General features: G+C 50.2%; 1 protein-coding gene across 1 annotated transcript; it reads right to left on the reverse strand.

Moving 5' to 3' along the window:
- Positions 1-4,986: 4,986 nt before the first annotated feature.
- Positions 4,987-14,613, reverse strand: LOC139005753 (apolipoprotein L3-like). Its single transcript, XM_070407962.1, has 4 exons — positions 14,532-14,613; positions 9,544-9,652; positions 7,262-7,382; positions 4,987-6,056 (listed from the first exon to the last, which is right to left on the reverse strand). Exons 2-4 carry the CDS (start codon positions 9,572-9,574, stop codon positions 5,180-5,182), a joined length of 1,029 nt encoding a protein of 342 aa, XP_070264063.1. The 5' UTR covers positions 9,575-9,652; positions 14,532-14,613; the 3' UTR covers positions 4,987-5,179.
- Positions 14,614-18,552: the final 3,939 nt, after the last annotated feature.

The raw sequence follows: 18,552 nt of genomic DNA on the forward strand, positions 1-18,552 counted from the left end.
TGGGTTGAGCATTGACCTATGAACTAGGATGTCATGGTTCAATTCCTGGTCAGGGCACATGCCCAGATTGCTAGCTCCATCCCCAATAGTCAGTCCATCAATGATTCTGTCTCATCATTGATGTTCCTATTGTTACAGAAGAGCAAAGAAATACCAAGCACCTTCCTAGAGAAAGGGAGGAACCCCGATTATTAACACTAGTGGACTCCGGGAATAATTTCCAAATCAGAGTGAAGTAATACACAGAGCCTTCGCTTTTTATAACCTTGTGGGGTCTTTGCCTTGCAGATATGGTTCCGCCCCCTTTCATATGCCCCCCCCTTTCGTGGGTTTATAGGAAGGCCCCCAGATGTTGATGATTTGTCCTGAGGCCAGTGATAACAACCATCCCCCCCCTCCCTGCCCCCCGACCCGGGCAGTGCATTGTCCACAGTTTTTATGGCCTGACATGCCTTGCAAGACCAGTTTCCTCCTCACTATCTCATTCCCTGTCTTTTCCTCTTTAACATCAATAAAAAATATATTAAAAAACAAAAAAACAACAAAAAAGTCAGTGGTCAGAGCTCTGGTTACAGATCCCTACCCAACCAAAAGGAGGACAGGAATATAATCCTACCACGTGTCTAGAAGGAGGGGGCGGGGGACTAGAAAAATGTGACCAACAGCCACAGTGACTACCACAATGATTTTGAGAACCACCGCCCAGCCCAGAGGGATGGGGTAGACAACAGGAGGGGGCAGGAGGCAGAGGGGACCAGGCGGACACAGAGGGGCCTGCATGGCGTGAGATCCTTAGTCAGTGTGCAGGGCCGGGGCTGGAGGAGCCCTCTGCCCCTTGCTCTTCTGGACCCGACCCAACTCATCCTGGCCACTGTGCTCTGGAGGCCAACAGCCAGTGCTTCGAAGGGGTGAAAGTCCCTGCTATCAATTTGGATGGTGACCGTGAATGTGACCTGCTGTTCTGGCCTCCAGCTGACGGGCCCAAGTATTTCTCTGGTTCCACCCCTCCTGTTCTGCTGGTTTCTGGGACCTACTGTATTCTTCTCACAGTTTCAGGGTCCCCAGGCAGTGTGAGCTGTGCTCTCACCCTGGCCCTTTCCTGGTGCAGCCACCACCGACCCACACCACTCCCCCCACCTCCATCTCATGGGTTTCCTGTTACTGCTGATCTCAAAAGCAGCAGCTCTGTCCATTGTCCTCCAGGTCCCAGGGCTGCAGACACATAGCTCCAGCAGCAGTGGTGTCTGTGCCGACCACACCACCTCCTGTCCCTGCAGAGGCTGCTGGCAGCGTCCAGTGCTCCAACACCCAGCTTTCTGACCACAGCCCCTTTCTCACAGGAGTCCTGGCAGGGAAGCTGAGTGGCCACACTGCAGTTTCATCAGTGTCCTTTCAGAGTGGCCCTCCCTCCCAGCCAGAGCCATGCAGGCACAGATCCTCTGCCCCAAATACTCTCACCCCCACTCTCCTCCCCATCCTCTTCAACCCTTGGTGACCCCTCTTCAGTTGAGCCTTCCTTGACTCCTCACACTAAGCCAAGCCCCCAATATAAGAGTTCCTTCCTTAATGCTGGATTGGCAGGAAATGATGGAGGATCCAGAAGAATCAATACCCACGGGTCAAAGCATTTCCAAAGAGCAAGCACATTCTTCATGTGCCTCGTGAGAACTGGTACCTCGCCCGACAGGCTGCTCACACATCCTTGTGCTCTTCACAGGGCCTATCAGACACTGGACCCTAGTGTGGAAGCCTCTGTGTGTGTCCAGCTTGCCCCACTAAGGTCAGGGAGGTCAAGGTCATGCTGACCTAAGTGGCCCAGAAAGGAATCTTCTCCTTTGTTCTGTTTACCTTGGTTGACTCACCTTGCTCATATCAAGGAGAGCCAGCGTTTCCTTGCTGGTGTGGGTCTGGTCCTCGCTGGGGGCCACGGAAGGCAAAGCCCATGAGTGCTCTCCGGGGGGCAGTGTTCCTCAGTCCAGCTGTGGGGTATCACTTCCCAAATCAACCCTCAGTGAGCCTTGTCTCAGCTCTGCGTTCGGGGGTCTGCAGGCTTCAACAGGTTCCTTCTCTGGTGGAGGTCTCGGGCTTTTGTGCAGAGTAACGGGAATCCCTTGAAGAGCTGGAAGCAGGTGCTTGATAAGATCTGTATTCCTAAGGGCTGTTCTGGCTCAGTGTGGACAAGGGGCAGGGGCAGTGCCACAAGGGCAAACACAGGAAGACCACCTGGAAGCTCTTGCAGGAGGGAAAATGTGAGGGTAGCGGGGAGAAATGTTTGCTGTCTCCCTGTCTCTCTCTGTCTCTCTGTTTATCGATGACCCTCTCTCACACCTGCAAACAGGCCCTTCTGATCTTAATCAGCCTCATGTCCTACAGTCAAACCTGGGCCCCAGCTGCTGGGCGAGGAAGCTGCCTGTGTTCAGCCCAAGCCACCTGTGCAGAAGCTTCCCCCGGGTGTCCCAGGGGAGCTTACGGGGCACCGAGGTCTCAGGGACTTGACTGGACGGGAAAGTGGAAGCCCAGTGAGTGAGCAGGAGGAGCAATGGAAGATTTGCTCCCTGAGTTCCTGGAGGACAGGCTCATGGGGAAGGGAAGCCAGGCACTCAGAGCCCAGATGAGCCCTATCATCCACACCACGAAGGCTCAGTGTACCAGTCCATCTTATTGAACCAAAGTCTACAGAACACAAGGTGGGAGAAACAGAGGGTCTAGAATATCATCGTGTCCACACCACCTCCCCTAATGATGGAGAGGCTGTGTCTCACGGCCCGATTGGTAGATCTCCTTGACCTGCTGCGAATATCTGCTTTCTCTTTTCTTTCCTTTTCTTTCCTTTCCTTTCCTTTCCTTTCCTTTCCTTTCCTTTCCTTTCCTTTCCTTTCCTTTCCTTTTCTTTTCTTTTCTTTTCTTTTAATTAACCACTGTTGTAAGAGCATTTGCAGTTTCATTGTAATTTCATTGGTCTCTCAGAGCACCTGGCCCCAATGAGCACCTTCAAATTGTCAAATGTTCTACCCACTCCATTGTCATCACCACCAACATCATGGCCCCCATCATCATCATCATCATCATCATCATCATCATCAAGAAGTCACTGCCTATAGTGGATAATATTGTAATAACTCTGAATGATGCCACATGTCTGCTAGACTTAGTGGGTGATCACTTTCTAATCACTAGATTGTACACTTGAAACTAATATAATAATTGTATGTCAACTGTAAGTGAAAAATAAAAAAAATTTTTTAAAGTCAATCCCGGGGGGTGGGGTTGGGGGTGTCCCAGGAGAGGTCAATGGGGGATAAAGGAGACTTATGTAATACTTTAAACAATAAAGAATTTAAATTAAAAAAATAAAGGACATACAAATCCTCTGGCTACTAATGCAGTTCTTTAAGAACATACTTTATTATGCACTAGAGGCCTGGTGCATGAAATTCATGCATTTGGGGCCGGGGGTGGGAGTTGTCCCTCAGCCCAGTTTGCAACCTCTCCAATCTAGGACCCCTCGGGCCTAAATTGGAAGTCAGACATCCCTCTCACAATCCAGGACTGCTGGCTCCCAACTGCTCGCCCTCCTGTCTGCCTGATTGCCCCTAACCGCTTCTGCCTGCCAGCCCGATCATGCCCTAATCACTCCCCTGCAAGCCTGATCAATGCCTAACCGCTTCCCTGCTGGCCCAATTACCCCCAACTATCCTCTCCTGCCAGCCTGGTTGCCCTCAACTGCCCTCCCCAACTGCCCTCCCTCTCCTGCAGGCCCAGTCACGCCCAACTGCCCTCCCCAACTGCCCTCCCTCTCTTGCAGGCCCGGTTGCCCCCAACTGCCCTCTCCTGCAGGCCTAGTCACCCCCAACTGCCCTCCCCTGCTGGCCTGAAGGCCACAACTGCCCACCCCTGCCGGCCATCTTGTGACCACGTGAGGGTGGCCATCTTGTGTGAGGGTGTGACAGTCAGTTTGCATATTACCTCTTTACTATATAGAATATGTATTTGAGCAGCTTCATTCATAACTCTAAAAGCCATAATTGTACCTAATTCAACACAAATCTGAGATTGTAAGGTCCATGAAGGTTTTTTATCTTTGTTTCCTGATGTATCTCCAACACCAAACATTTAATAGTATGTTTCTAGATTTATGCCTTGAGCTCCCTAATTGAAAATTTGTTCTATCATTCTTACTGCATTGACAATGTAAGGTTTTGTTAGGGACTGAAAGAGAAAATAAGAGGAAGCATGAATTACCATATATTAATTGGTTATTATTTATAACAGTGAGAACTTCAATTCCTTTAGCTTGTGCCTATGCAGGTATAGAAAATGAATAATAAACAATTCATTATCTTTTAGAATTTATTTTCTTAATGAGGTATGAATAACTAACTACTGTCTGTCCAATAACATATGTAAATCTCTATCTCAGACAAAAAAAATTTCTGTAATCTCTTCTTTTGCTTGGGTAGATGTGATCATACTTGAGTCTCTTGAATGATTGCTTGGATCACTCCTATGCCACCCATAGTGTTTCAAGGTCAATGTACTTGATCTATTCATATAGATATGCTGCTCTATCAGGGAATGGTTAAAACACCTGTGATTATAGTTTTAGCTATTTGGTTACACAATCATTACTATTTTTCATTAAACTATATATAGTAATTTTAAAAAAAAGTCACTGCCTACCTAAGATGTACTGCTGGAAGACAAAGGTGAGCTGGAACTGGAAAGCAGGGCTAGAGACCAAGACCAGGGAGAGACGGGATTCCTGCTAGGATGGTGAACCCTGGGAAGGGCCAATCCAGGAGCCACTGTAACTCCCATATCCTAACAACACAAACTCTTTCTCCTTCTTCCATTGTCAACTTTTTGGTAGTCAGAGCCTTCTCGGTGCTTATTCCTCCACTTCTCTTTCTTTATTCATGACCCCAATGTCTTTTTAGTCAAAATAAAGTCCCCCCCCTACCCCCACCCCCACTCTCTTTCCCCCTCTCTTCCCTGATTCCAGGCTCCAGGTTCCTTCCTTCTCTTTGACCCGCCAGCCATCTGCATGAACCCCTCCTTCGCTGTGCTCAACACCTTAACGCACAATTCCATCCATTTTATCTCACCGGCTTTCCCCCTCTAACAAGGTAAGTCCACGCCTTTGTCTCCCACACACCCTGCTCCCTGCACTGTCTGGGGATCATGGAGTCAGGTCCTCCTGTAGACTTGTGTGAATTCGGGTGAGTTCTTCCAATTTCCTCTCCAGCTCCTGGGCCTGCTGCCTCAACTCTTCTGCCGACTGAGCCTTTGCGCCTTCATGTAAGTGCACTGACTCTTTCACTAGCTGAATTACATCCATGAGAAGGAATAGACCTGCCGTGGCTGCACCAAAGACCCTGGCTTCTTTGCTCATGGCCAGAGCAGTGCCTCCAAAAGCTTTCTGCACCTGCTTGCCACTTCGGACTGAGACTGTCCCCGTGCGCAAGAAGCGCGTGGCCTTGGCTGCTAAACGAGGATTGGCTTTGGCCAGCTTGAAGGCACGGGCATTCTTCACAATGACTTGCAGGGATTGGAAGCACTTCGGTGCTAAGGAAGCAATTTTGGGTGTGCTGCAACGTAGAACCTCCTCAACCATCTTCTCTGTGTCACTGCCGGTTGACAACAGGCGGCTGGCTTCGGCTTTTGCTGACGCATTCTTTGAGGCTTCCACAATGCTGGCAGTCACACCGGTCACAGCAGCTGCTGCCCCCAGTCCCAACCCAGTTGCTGAAAGGACCAGAGTAGCTCCTGCTGTCACAGGTGCCAGAGCCAGGCCAGCGATGGTCAGAATGCCAGACACAGCGCCCGCGGAAGAGGCCGCCACTTTGGAGATGGTGCAGTCCCTGTGCACCTTGTCCACCTCATCCGCAAGTGCGTAGAGTTTTTGTATGCATTCCTCAAGGTCCTGTTTCACCTGAGGAAACTCCTTCATAAAGCTCTCCCGATGCAGCTGGTCTGCTGAGGGCATATCTTTGTCCTCCACGGCCATGAGTGTTTTCAGCTCGCTCAAGTCTGCATAGAGTGAATCTGCCTCATCCCTGTAATAATGAAAGACAGGGGATTAACCAAGGCAGGTGTATGAATCGCTAAGGCCTGGGTTGGATGAGCTGGTGCGGGAAGCCCTGTCCTCTATGGTGGGAACGTGTGGGTCTACCCAGAATCTCTCAGATGACCTCTGGTCAGGGTTACTCCATGGAGAAGAGAAGAGGGTCCCAAATGGAGGTCAGGAGCCCTCCAGCTCCCAGACAGGGTTGGAGGACATAATTACCCAGGGCCCTCTACCCCCAGCAGAGAGGGGATCAAATCAGGGAAGGAAGAAATGTGCCCCCCTCAGTGCCTCCCTCCCCCCACACAGCCCTCCACTAGGCCCCTGGCCTCCTCAGTCCTGTGCCCAGATGCCTCAGCTGCCTCATTCTAGTCCAGCCTCGCTGCCAAGCTTTCCTACCATCCTCCCACCTGAACTACCCTTGCTCCATCCAGATGCCGGCTCTGACCCTGCTCCAGGCCTCTCTGGGCCTCCAGACAGGATGACTACACTTGCTGCTTCAACCTTGCCCTGCAGTTCACCCCAAGGCCTTCACCATAGTCCTATCAGATGGACTTGCTATTCCATTGAAGAGGGAGATGACATAAGCCCAGAGCCCCAGAGCCGGGCAGAGATACAGTCAGGATTCAACCCAACACGGTGCCGCTTCACTCCAGCTCTCCGCCTTCCAGGCCATCAGGACCCTGCAGAGTCTGTACAATCCCTTCCTTAGGGAGAGCAGGCTCTCTAGCCTCAATCCCCAGGGACACACACTGTACCAGGATTTTCCTGGCTTGTCCCACAGGAAGTCCTGTGTGGCTCTCACGTGCAACAAGAAGACCCTTGGGCCCTGTCTATTCCAGGCATCTTTTTAAAAGTTCTTGTCAAGTGTCCACCTACTATGTGTCAGTCATTAGGCTAAACAGTTCACATGTATTGTCTTATTTTCCTCACAATGAAATAGAACAGATGAATAAGACAGAGAGTGATTAAGTAAGGAGCCCAAGGTCACCTAACCCTGCCCCTGCAGGTCTCATCTCTTCTCAACCCGAGCCCCTTCTCTGCAAGGAATGATATGAAGGAAATGTTCCTCATGGACTGTTGAAAAGGAACTTCTTCAACCCCATGCTCAGAACCCTGCCTGGAGGAGTGTGCCTGCCAGAGGAATCTAGATGCAGGGGAGATGGTGTGACAATACAGGCATCCCCGGGAAGTTACCTGGACAACTTGGCCCCAGTCACAAATCTTTTCCAGGCTTCATCACTCAGCAGGCGTTGAAGTTTCTCTTTGTTCCTTGGGTCCATTAAATACTCAACCACATCAACAAAGTCTTTGCCCTCTAGATGGAAAGAAAAAATAATAAGGTTAGAAGAAATCTAATGGAATTGAGTATAAACAAGGTGATTAAATGTTCATCTTTCTGAGCAGCTATCACGTGGGGGAGTTTTTAAAAAGATCTTGGGAACTTTTGGTGACTCAGCTGGTGTTATGGACTGACCTGCCCCCCCAAATTTATATATTGCAGGCCTGACACCCCATGTGACTGTACTTATTCATTTATTTTTTAAAATATATTTTTATTGATTTCAGAGAGGAAGGGAGAGGGAGAGAGAGAGATAGAAACAACGATGAGAGGGAATCCTGATTGGCTGACCCCACACTGGGGTTCAAGCCCGCAACCCGGGCATGTGCCCTTGTCCGGAATCGAACCTGGGACCCTTCAGTCCGCAGGCCGACACTCTATCTACTGAGCCAAAGCAGCTGGTGCTTATTTATTTTTTAACATGCTTTTATAGATTTTTAGAGAGAGAGGAAGGGATAAGTATAGAGATGGAAACATTTATATGAAAGAAGAATCAATCAGTTGCCTCCTGCATGCCCACTACTGAAGGTCGAGCTCGAAAGCGAGGCATGTGCCCTGACTGGGAATCGAACCAGTGACCTCTTGGTTCATGGGTCAACACTCAATCACTGAGCCACAATGGCCAGGCCCCATAGGACTGTATTTTATAATTAAGGTCAAATGAGGTCATAAGTGTAAGACCTAATCCAATATGAATGGTGTCCTTATGAGAAGGGGCAGAGACACCATATCTCTCCCTCCCCCACTTCTTTCTATTTCTCTCTCTTTCTCTCTGTATAAATCAATAACTTTTATAAATCTTTTAAAAATTGTGTGATTCTCAGGGATTTGGAGACCCTGGAAGTTCAGATGAGGGACTGGGGGTTGGTGTATGTTTTGTGTGTGCAGAGACAGGATGGAAATGTGTTTCCTGCCATATACACACAAGACATATTATTCTTATTTCACAGAAAAGAAAGTGAAACTGAGACTGGAAAAGAAGACCCAAGCCAAGAAGCAGAAAGCTCACAGGGGGCATCCAAGGTCACCCGTCAGACATTTCTGTACATTAGTTTGAAGCCTCCTTGTAGTTCAAAAACTCATGTGATTTCTGTGTTCTACCCTAGAGTTCACCTATGGGATTTTTTTTAAAATTTGAAAATAATGTTTCAGATCACACGCTACTGGTGGAGTAAAACTACCAGGCAAAGAGGATTCTTCCTGCTTCTCACAGGTGCTCCAAGGTGGGCAGTGGAGGGGTGTCTTCAGGTGGGTGGGGGTGGGAGTCTCAGCTCCAATCCTGTGATCAATCAGTATCAGCTCTCCCTCCTCCAGGCTGGTCTCAGGGGCCACAGCTCCCTGTGGACACTTCTGACCCCACCCTCACCCACTCCTTAAACAAGAGGTCATCTTGTTTATCCTCAGGAATCCACCAGCTCCAGCCTCCCTCTGGGACCTGAGAGACTGCTCAGTAGATGGAGCCTACTGATCTGTCCTTTCCTCCCTTATGCTGCAACAGGAACAAGTTTATCTTCTGGGGGGGTGCTTTGGTTGCCTAGAAAATGCAGTGTGGATTTTGGTGGGGGGAGGGTTGTTTTTTCCTTTTTTGCTTCACACACTGAGGGAAAAAGGAAACCAGGGCTTAGATGGAGGGAACCCAGAGCACTAAATGGGTGTATTTCTTGAATGTGGTGGGTGTGGGTGTGGTGAATAACAAAGCAGGCCTCTGCAGGGAGTCACTGAGATAGTCACACCTGGTGCGCAGGTGTTTATAATTGGGGCACAGGTCAGGGACCCAGCACAGCTGTGGGAGGTGGCAGTTCTCTGGAGGGGAAGGTTTCCACCAGGAACTAGCAGGCTCCAGGTACAGGGGACAAGAAATTCCCACCTCCCGTGGGCTGTCCTGGCCTCACTGGAGACATTGCATGAGTTGCAGAGGATGGGAGGCAGTGAGCAGCCTGAGGAGAGAGCCAGGAAGGAGGCCCTCCCACAGACTCCTGGTTGAGGGGACTCCCCTTGGCCCCTCTTGGGGGCTCAGGGACACTCATCAATCCCCTTGGAGGTTCTTGATTCCTGTATAGCTTAATCCAGCTTGGAGGCACCTCCCTCAATTCTAGATCATGAGCAGGAACCAGCTGGAGAGGAGGAGGCTGACTACCTGGGCAGATCCCGTCAGCTTCTGAGGTCATGGTGTCAGCAGTGGGATCTCAGAGTTTCCCGTTCAGCTCACCAGTCTGTGTCCAGCTGGAAGGAGGTGTTGCTTCACCCTTGGGGAAGAGAAAACAAATAGTGGGGTCGAAGGTGAGCCAGCTGAGCAACAGGGAGCAGCGAGGGGCTCTGTCTCTGGTGTTTCTTTCAGGGAAGGAAGCAAGTGCCAGATTGACTCAATGCACTGTGTTTCCCTGTGTGCTGGGCTCTGCCAGCTGCTAGTTAAGAGAAGGTACTCGCCTCACTCCAGCCCACTCCAAGCCAAGTGACAGTCCTGGTGTCCTGTGGGGACACAAGGAGAAGACCATCAGACAAAGAAACAGACAGCTGAGGAGTCATAAAACCAAAGAAGCAGTAACACCAGACACAAAAGATGGAAGGAATGTTTTGGAAATGACTTGAGGTTGGGGACATTTGTGTTGACTAATCACTCAGCTAATATTGATGGTGTGTCTACCACAGGCTCCTTACGAGTTCCCTCACCAAATACTCTCACACATTCCACGTGGTGGGCGCCATGGTGGCTCCCATTGGAACGTGGAGGAAACCATGACAAAGTCTAGGTTTTCACCTAAACTGGGGTTATTCCCAGTCTCACAGTAGGGCTAGAGCTAGGACTCCAGCCCAAGTCTTCCTGATCCCAATCCCGTGTTTGTGAGGACTATGTTCTACTCTCTTTTATATACAAAAACGTTTATTAATGCGTCTGTGTTACTTGTAAATGACTCTTCTCATTCCCAAACGATGTCTTGCACCCTATGCCAAGTCTCTTGTGTTGATAAATTCCTGGGGCTGTAGCTCCCAAGTCTGCACCCTTCTTGCTTATAACATCCTCATCCCCTAAGGCCCTGGGGTCTTGCGGCCCTGGCCCCATCCCTGCAGATCTGCTGTGGGCTGCCAGCCTTCCTGATGCTGCCCGGTCTCTCTGCTGCCCACACCCATCAGTGGACCTTAGCTTGTTTCTAGTTCTTTATGAAAATAGTGCAAAAACATCCTTCAGGCATAAAACTTTGTCTGCATTTGAGATTGCCTCCCTTAAGATATTTAATAAATAGAATGACTGGGACAGAGGGAATCACCATATAAAATTCCTTTATGCCTAGAGCCACACTCTAATGCAAACAAATTGCACCAATTTACATTAATGCTCACAGGATATGAGGTGTCCATCTTTTCCATCTTCCAGTTCATAGTACTTTTTAAACATACACACACATCATTCTTTTAAAAATTCTTTTATTATGCTAAAAAATGCACAACATATAATTTACCACCTTAACCATTTTAAAGGGTACAGTTCAATGGTGTTAAATTATATTGATACTGTTGTACAACCAGCCTCCAGAGCTCTCTTCATCTTATAAAACAGAACTCAGTGCCAACTAAACAATAACTCCCCATCCCAACTCCCAGCCCCTGGAAACTGCCTCTCTACTTCCCATCTCTATGGATTTGAGTGCTTCATTTAAGTGGAATCACACAATGTTTACTGTCCTGAGACGGCTTTATTTCACTCAGCATAGTATCCCCAAGGGTCATGCCTGTTGGAACATGGGCCAGAATGCCCTTCCTTTTTAAGGCTGTAATTTTTTAAAAGGATTTTTGGAAAAGTTTATTTGAGCCAAACTGCATGAGATCTAAAATGCTCTGGAGAATAACAGTCACTCAGCTTCTTCTCTGCATCTGAAATGAAGGAGGGGATGTAAGGAAGGTTACATGAAGTTGGGAGAAAGCAGGTGGGGATTGGATTACAGGACAGTCAACAAGAGTGTGGACTCTTCTTTAAAAAACAACAACCAGAAATGTTTTTATTGACTTTACAGAGAGGAAGGGAATGGAAGAGAGAGATAGAAACATTGATGAGAGAGAAGCATCCAGTGGCTGCCCCCTACATGCCCTCTGCTGGGTTATGAGCCCACAACCCGAGCATGTGCCTTGTTTAGGAATTGAACTGGTGACCTTTTCATTCATGGGCCAACATTCAACCCATGAGTCACACCAGTCAGGCCAGATTGTTCTCTCTTGAGAGTGGTTATTTCAAAATGTGTTCACCTAGATGCACAGAAACAATGGACAGGTCTTGCTTAAGGAAAACAAACCTTTAACTAAGAAGTATATGCCTGGGAGGTGACCCCCGCCATGACCTGCCAGCTAGGAATTTGTGATTGCATCATCCTGTGAGGTTACTTTACATAGAACCCATTTTTCATCCACGGTCCCCTTTTTGATCACAAGTCAATTTGAAGGATGCACGGATGACCAACCTTTTGGTTGTTTAGTGTGGTCTCACAGCGCTAGGAGGGCTCTTTCCTAGGAAGTGTCAGTGTGCACCTTGTGGTGGTGACCATTGGGATGGGGCCATACTGTAATCCTGGGCTCTGTGTTGAGGCCAAATTTTCCCAAAATGGGACGGGCAGGTAAAGGGAAGGCAGTCATGTCTATGGCCGTCATTGTGAGAATACACTCTGGCCTTGGCTGGGTAGTTCTGTTAGTTAAAGCATTGATCCAGGATGCCAAGTGTGTGGGTTCCATAATACAATGCACATAGGAATGGCACATGCAAGAATCAATCAATGAATGCATACTTACGTGGAACACTCAATATTTCTCTGTCTCTGTCGATGGCAAATCAATAAAAATGAAAACACTCTGGATCATTTCTGTTCTATGAACAATTATGATGGAAACAGACCTTTCCATGGAGAGGATTCTCTCAGTTCTGTCTGAACTATCTTGCTTTGGAGCCCAGGGAAGAAAGGAAATGCTGATTGTCTGTAGGCGTTATTTTAAGAAGCGAAACAGCATTTATCAGCTACCCCTCCTGAGTCCTGCCTGACACAGAGAGCCAAGGGACTTGCCGGTATATTAATAGCTGATACTAAGGTGGCTCACCTGCGTGTCTTTGCTCTGCCCGGGATGCTCTAAGACTTTACAAATAATGGCTCACATTCTTCTAATAACCACTGAACTGTGTACCATTTGTATCTGTAAACACAGGGCCAGGTCTATTGTCCGCCTGCGCTCATGGCACTGATGGCTCAAGCCTTGGTGTGTCCCATGGCGGGGAAACAGAACAACCAGCCACTCAACCACACAGCAAAGCCCAGTTTCACTCCATTTGGTTTTCTTGTTGATTTTGATGAAAAAACTATGACTCAGATTTCACACAAATTTCCCCACTGACTTCATGTACTTCTGGCAGTTCTATCAGCTTTCTGAGAGTCCCATTTATATCCCCCTGTCTCCTTCCTGCAGCCATCACATTTTTATATGAGGAGAAAGAGGAAGAGAGGAACTTGAAAATCTGATTCTGATGCCTGACCTTGAGCAGGACATCCCAAAGCTGGCCTTCCCCCAGGCGGGGCACCCAGGTGTGGGGCTCAGGCCCAGCTCTGTCCTGCCCCACCCACTCCTGCTCACTACCTGCTGCCAGGCTCTTTGCTTCCTGCACCAGAGGCTCCTTGAAGGCTGTAGGTACCATTACATCTGTCCTGCATTAGGAAGAAGACACAGATGCAGATGAAGAAGAGAAGGAAGAAGAAACAAAAAGCTTCCACAGCCCTGACCGTGTGGCGCAGGTCTGTGCACTGAAGGGTGAAGGGTTTGATTCTCAGTCAAGGGCATGAATCTGGGTTGCAGGGTTCATCCCCGAACCAGGTCAGGGCACATGTGGGAGAGAACCATTGATCTCCCTCTCCTTCTTCCTCCCTCCCTTCCACTCTAAAAATCAATGGGAAAAAATATCCTCTGTTGAGGACTAATCAAACAATCAAACAGACAAACAAACAAACACAAAAGCTTCCTCAAAAATCAATCAATCCTAAAGGAATCTAAATGTAAAACCCAAAGGAGAACTATAAACGTGGGGAAAGAAATGTTAAAACTCATGTTGAGTTGCAGAAACATAGCTAATCAAGACGCAAATCCCAGAAGCCATAAAGGAAAACTTTGACTGATTTGACTTCTTAACAATTAAAGACGGCAAAGGCGACCATCAGCCAAGGCAGAAACTGTGAGAGGCCGGGGCACTGTGTGCAGTAGGTACAGAGACCACAGGTGACTCACTGTCCACACCACACAGGAGCCTACGGATCAACATGGAGAGACTGAACCCAGATTCTTAAACATGGGGAGACACAGGAACAAATCATTCTCAGGGAAGGGGCTTGGCAGCGTCAGGCAGCTCCTGGGGGCAGAGTAGAGCCCACACCTCCTGATGCTGGAGGCTAAGGAGGGATGTGGTGTGAATAAGGCAACAGCTCCCAGGTGTGTCTCTGCTGTACAGACACAGGGATCTGGGCTCAGTCTCCTCCAGCTCAGACACACAGGACCACCTCCTACGTCGCCCATCCCCCCACGGTTATGAGCGAGGCCGGCCAAGAGCAGGAAGGCAGAGCCCGCCCACCTCCTGCGCAGGGTCTCAGTGTGGCACCCGGGGCCAGTCATTCCCCTCTCAGGGCCTCAGTTTCCCACAAGGCCCGGCACTGAGCTGAAAGGGTGTGTGAAACAAGGTCATGATTTGAAATCTCAAAGGAAATCCTTTGTCCCATCAGCCTCAGGGCAGCCAGGCCGCAAGGAACAGGGGCTCTTACTCACCTACCGTCCCCCACCTTTTCTGCTTCCCCCGGCACCCCTCTTCCTTTGGGGTCACTGGCTCCTGTGTCAGGGAGTCCAGGCCTAGCTGAGCTGGAGGGAGGATGTGAACCCACCTAAGCAGTGTCCCCCTTCCTCTCCACTGTTAGGGGCACTGGGGTGGGGAGGAAGGTCAGACAAAACTGGTTCCAATCCGGGCTCTGTCACTGCTACATGTGCCCTTGGGCCCATTTACACCCTCCTCAGGCTTCGGTTTCCCTCATCTATACAATAGTGACAAGCTCCTTGTCTTAGAAAGTGTGAGGATGAGAAGATGGGGGAGGGGCTCTTACCCTCCCAACTTACCTAGAATCTCCCTCTGGAAGATTTAAAGACAAGACCCACTTGTTCTTAGCGGTGCACATCCACTCCGCAGCTGTGTCTGCACAAACACCTTTTGGGTCCAAGGTACCTGGAAAGCAAAACCGAAAGCAAATGCCCAGGTTCTGAGAAGCTCAGGGTCAATCACATTACCCAACCTGCACTGCGCCAGGTAAGCCCCGCCCTGCCTGCTGACGCCCTACCCCAGGTCTGACCTCCCAGGTCCTTCTCCGCTCAGCCCAGACTGTCTGCCTCAGGTTTCTAGAAGGAACACCTGCCACAGAAAGAGAGTGGGATCCCGGATAAATTTCTCCCTCCACCCAACAGGCTTGTCCCCGGAACCCTCCTCTCTCCTCCTCCCCCACACGGCCCCAAATGCCCTACTTCTTCACCTTTCTGTCCCCAGCAATGAGCACATCCCTGAGCACAGCAGATGCTCACTGCCTCCTTGCATTGCCTTGGTCCCTGCTCCTACTGAAGGCCCTGCCCAGGCTGTTTCCAGACATTTGCTTTTGTAGGTCCTTCTGCCAGGAGCACCTTCTTCTCCACCTGGAACAACATGCTCACCCTTCAAAGACCAGCTCTGGGATCACCTCCTCTGAGAAGCCCTCCAGCATCGTCCCCTCCCAGAGGCCACTGTCCCCTGCAGGCTCTGCTCCCCTGGCCCCTGGGGGAGGCCCAAGGCCACTGTGTCCGCGTCTCCCCTGACCCTTTAGATCAGGCCCCTCAGAACCTGTCGCTGGTGGCAGGGTCAGTGCCTCGGAACCACAGCGACCTGTCCGAGGAGGCCCTCCCTGGTGGCCATGGCCGTCTGTGGGAGCACAAGGTTGTGGCCGTCGGCAGAGAGAAGCCGGCTGTTCCCTCTCCGGGCCCCTTTCCTCTTGACAGCAGATCTCTCTATAGGAAGCCCAGTGTCGCCGTCACACAGAAACGTCTGAAAACAGAAGGGACGCAGGGCTGAGTGCGTGCCAGGCACCGTGCGGGCACATTCCAGGCCTTTCCTATTTGATTCTCACACCGGCTCCAGGAATCACCACCTGGATTTTACAGATCAAGAAACAGGAGGGAAATGGTTCTGCCTATAAGTCAGTGGTTCTCAACCTTCTGGCCCTTTAAATACAGTTCCTCATGTTGTGACCCAACCATAAAATTATTTTTGTTGCTACTTCATAACTGTTATGTTGCTACTGTTATGAATCGTAATGTAAATATCTGATATGCAGGATGGTCTTAGGCGACCCCTGTGAAAGGGTCGTTCGACCGCCAAAGGGGTCGCGACCCACTGATTGAGAATCGCTGCTATAAGTGGTGCAGCTCATGGGCTTTTCAGCTTTGCCCCCTCCCGACCCTCCCAGGCGGGGCTGGGCATGGGTCCCAGAGGCCAGCATGGCCCCTCCATGAGGCCTGCTCATCCCGGACCAATGTCCATGGGGCGCCATGGCCACCTCCCCCACTTTTCAGAGAGGGGTGGCAGAGTGATGATGGTACTGCATGAGGACCACACAGCAGAGCCTGACATGACCCCCCAGCAAAGGGCTGGTTTCAGAGAAGAGGAAGCCAAGGTGAAGGGAGAGGCGGGCCTTGCACCAGGCAACTCAGGGGACGGGCCAAGACTGAGAGCAAGTGTCACAGTTGGCCTCTGGCCCTGTTTACAGTTATTTTTTGTCTTGTTTTTCCTGTAACCTGCCTTCCTCCTGGTTCCTCCCCTTTCACTGGCCTGACTGCCGCTGGACACCCCACACCCGCTGCGAGGCCCAGAATCACGCCAGACCCACAGGAGCGGAGTCCCGTTGTCCAAAGGGCCCTCTGATAAGAACGCAGAAAGGAGCCCAGTAGACGTCCGTGGCCTCAGTGAACAGGTTCTCCTGGTGGAACAGCCGGGGTGGGGGCTACAAAGCCACATGAGGTGAGATGGGCGCCTGTTGGCATGAGCTGAGATCACCCCACTTAGGAACCCAAAAGACCCAGTGACTATTAAGTCGGGCTCAGCTGGACCCCCGACATCACAAGAAAGGTCACCTGGGATGACGACAGCTCGGAGGCGGGGTCTTGGACAAATTCTTTGGTCAATAAGCCATCTCAGCCCACTGTGAGAAAATCTCCACTCAGGGGAAAAGGAGCTTCAAAATCACAGGGAAAGGGGTCTGGCATGTGCCACCAGCATCGCCTGGTGGAGGCTGGAGGAGTCACCAGCTGGAGGCGCTCAGCCAGCACCCTCACCCGGCCCGGCCCAGTCTCTCCAACACGTGGGGTGGGGAGCTTGGCTCAGACACGCTGGACATGAAGAGTTTAGTGTCCAGAACAGGGACCCCGTCTCCCTGTCCTCCTGTTTATAGGGCAGTGGGAGTGGGCAGGAACATGTAACCCAGGGGGCTGGTGCCATCATCACAGTGGCTCACTGATGGGCACCTTGGGCTGCAGAGCACAGGGCACTGCACTCCATGCCAACAGCACCTGCCAACCTCACGGGAAGTGGCCACTGGTCTCAGCCTTTGTTGCCAGGCTGCCGGCATCATCCAGGGGACAGCCTCCTTGTCTTTCCTCAGGTGGCAAAATTGGGTCCTGAGTGAGGGACAAATGTCAAAGTAGGGTCAGGACTGAGAATAAAGATGATGAAACTCAAACCCATAATGTTAGTATTTTTGTGTTAAAGTCAAGATGAATGCACTGTGTTTAATTTCAAGGAACGTACAATGTGTAAGCGAACTGGGCACATTCTCAGAGTTACCAGATTTTGGATGTCAGTTTAAAACAGGAAATGGAGTAATTTATCTCGATTAACGATTGTAAGTGGAAAGGCACTCTGCCCAGAACAAAGGAGGAGAGGAGGGAGCCTCAAGTTCATCAGTTCCCAGCACAGGAGGGGTGGGGAGTGGCTGGAAGGGGTGCAGATGGGGCTGTGAAAACTGCATCATCAGACATCTCCAAAGCAACTTCCGGGTGCACCACCCTCTCCCTTCTTCCGCAGGCTTTAAAAATAATAGCATCTAGGTGGGCCAGTGTGGATCAGTGGTTCAGCATTGATCTATGAACCAGGGGGTCATGGTTCAATTCCCGGTCAGAGCACATGCCCAGTTGTGGCTCAATTCCCAGTAGAGGTATGCAGGAGGCAGCAGATTAATGATTCTCTCCCATCACTGATGCTTCTATCTCTTTCCCTCTCCCTTCCTCTCTGAAATCAATTAAAAGAAATATACACTTAAAAAAACAATTAAACAGAAAAGCAAAAGCAAAATAAAAGAACCACCCCCAACTACTTCCTGGAGTTCCCCTAGCCTGTCTCTAGCTCTGCCCAAAGCTGGCCCCGTGGAGGCCCTGTGCTGCTGCCTGCTGGCCAGAGGGCAGGGACCCCGAGTGCCCCCTTGGTCCCGGACCAGCTCCTGCAGCTGAATCATCTGGGCCTCCATGCTCTTCAGCTTCTTCTCGTTCTCCTTGGCCTGCGCCAGGATCTCCTCACGGGAGGCCCGAGTGTTATCCAGCTCACGCATGTAGTCCTTCATCTGGGCCTGGGGGGGGAGGAGACGCTTGGTACCAGCACCCTGACCCCAGTGGCCACCCATGTCCACCCCACCTCACCTCCCACCTTCTACCCCATCCCAGAGACAACTGCCAACAGGGGCTTGTGACTGGCTTTTTCTTGACACCTCAGGGAACCAGCTTAACTAAAAGGGCAAAACAGTAACTAAAGACAAAATGTTCCTTTACCTGACACCAGCAACATTCAACCTGTGCCACATGAATTTTTAAAACATGCCATACGTGACTATTTAGACAGGGGCACTGACCTCTTTTCCCTCAAATGAAAAAATGACAACAGCCAATAGCTGTGTCATGTGAATGAATCAAGATTATACCTTTTTTGGCCAGATCAGCAAAAATTAATATATCTTATGGTGCGCTGCAGAAAGTTAGTAATTAGCTTACGTTGCCCAGAGAACAGGATTGACAATCGCTGCCCGATAGCTTTTTACACTTGTTGACCGTCAGGATCTACGAAGCATACCCT

This window comes from Myotis yumanensis, unplaced genomic scaffold (genome assembly GCF_028538775.1).
Source record: "Myotis yumanensis isolate MYYU_CA2020_CCGP unplaced genomic scaffold, mMyoYum1.0.hap1 SCAF_3, whole genome shotgun sequence".
NCBI classification, from domain to species: Eukaryota; Metazoa; Chordata; class Mammalia; order Chiroptera; family Vespertilionidae; genus Myotis; species Myotis yumanensis.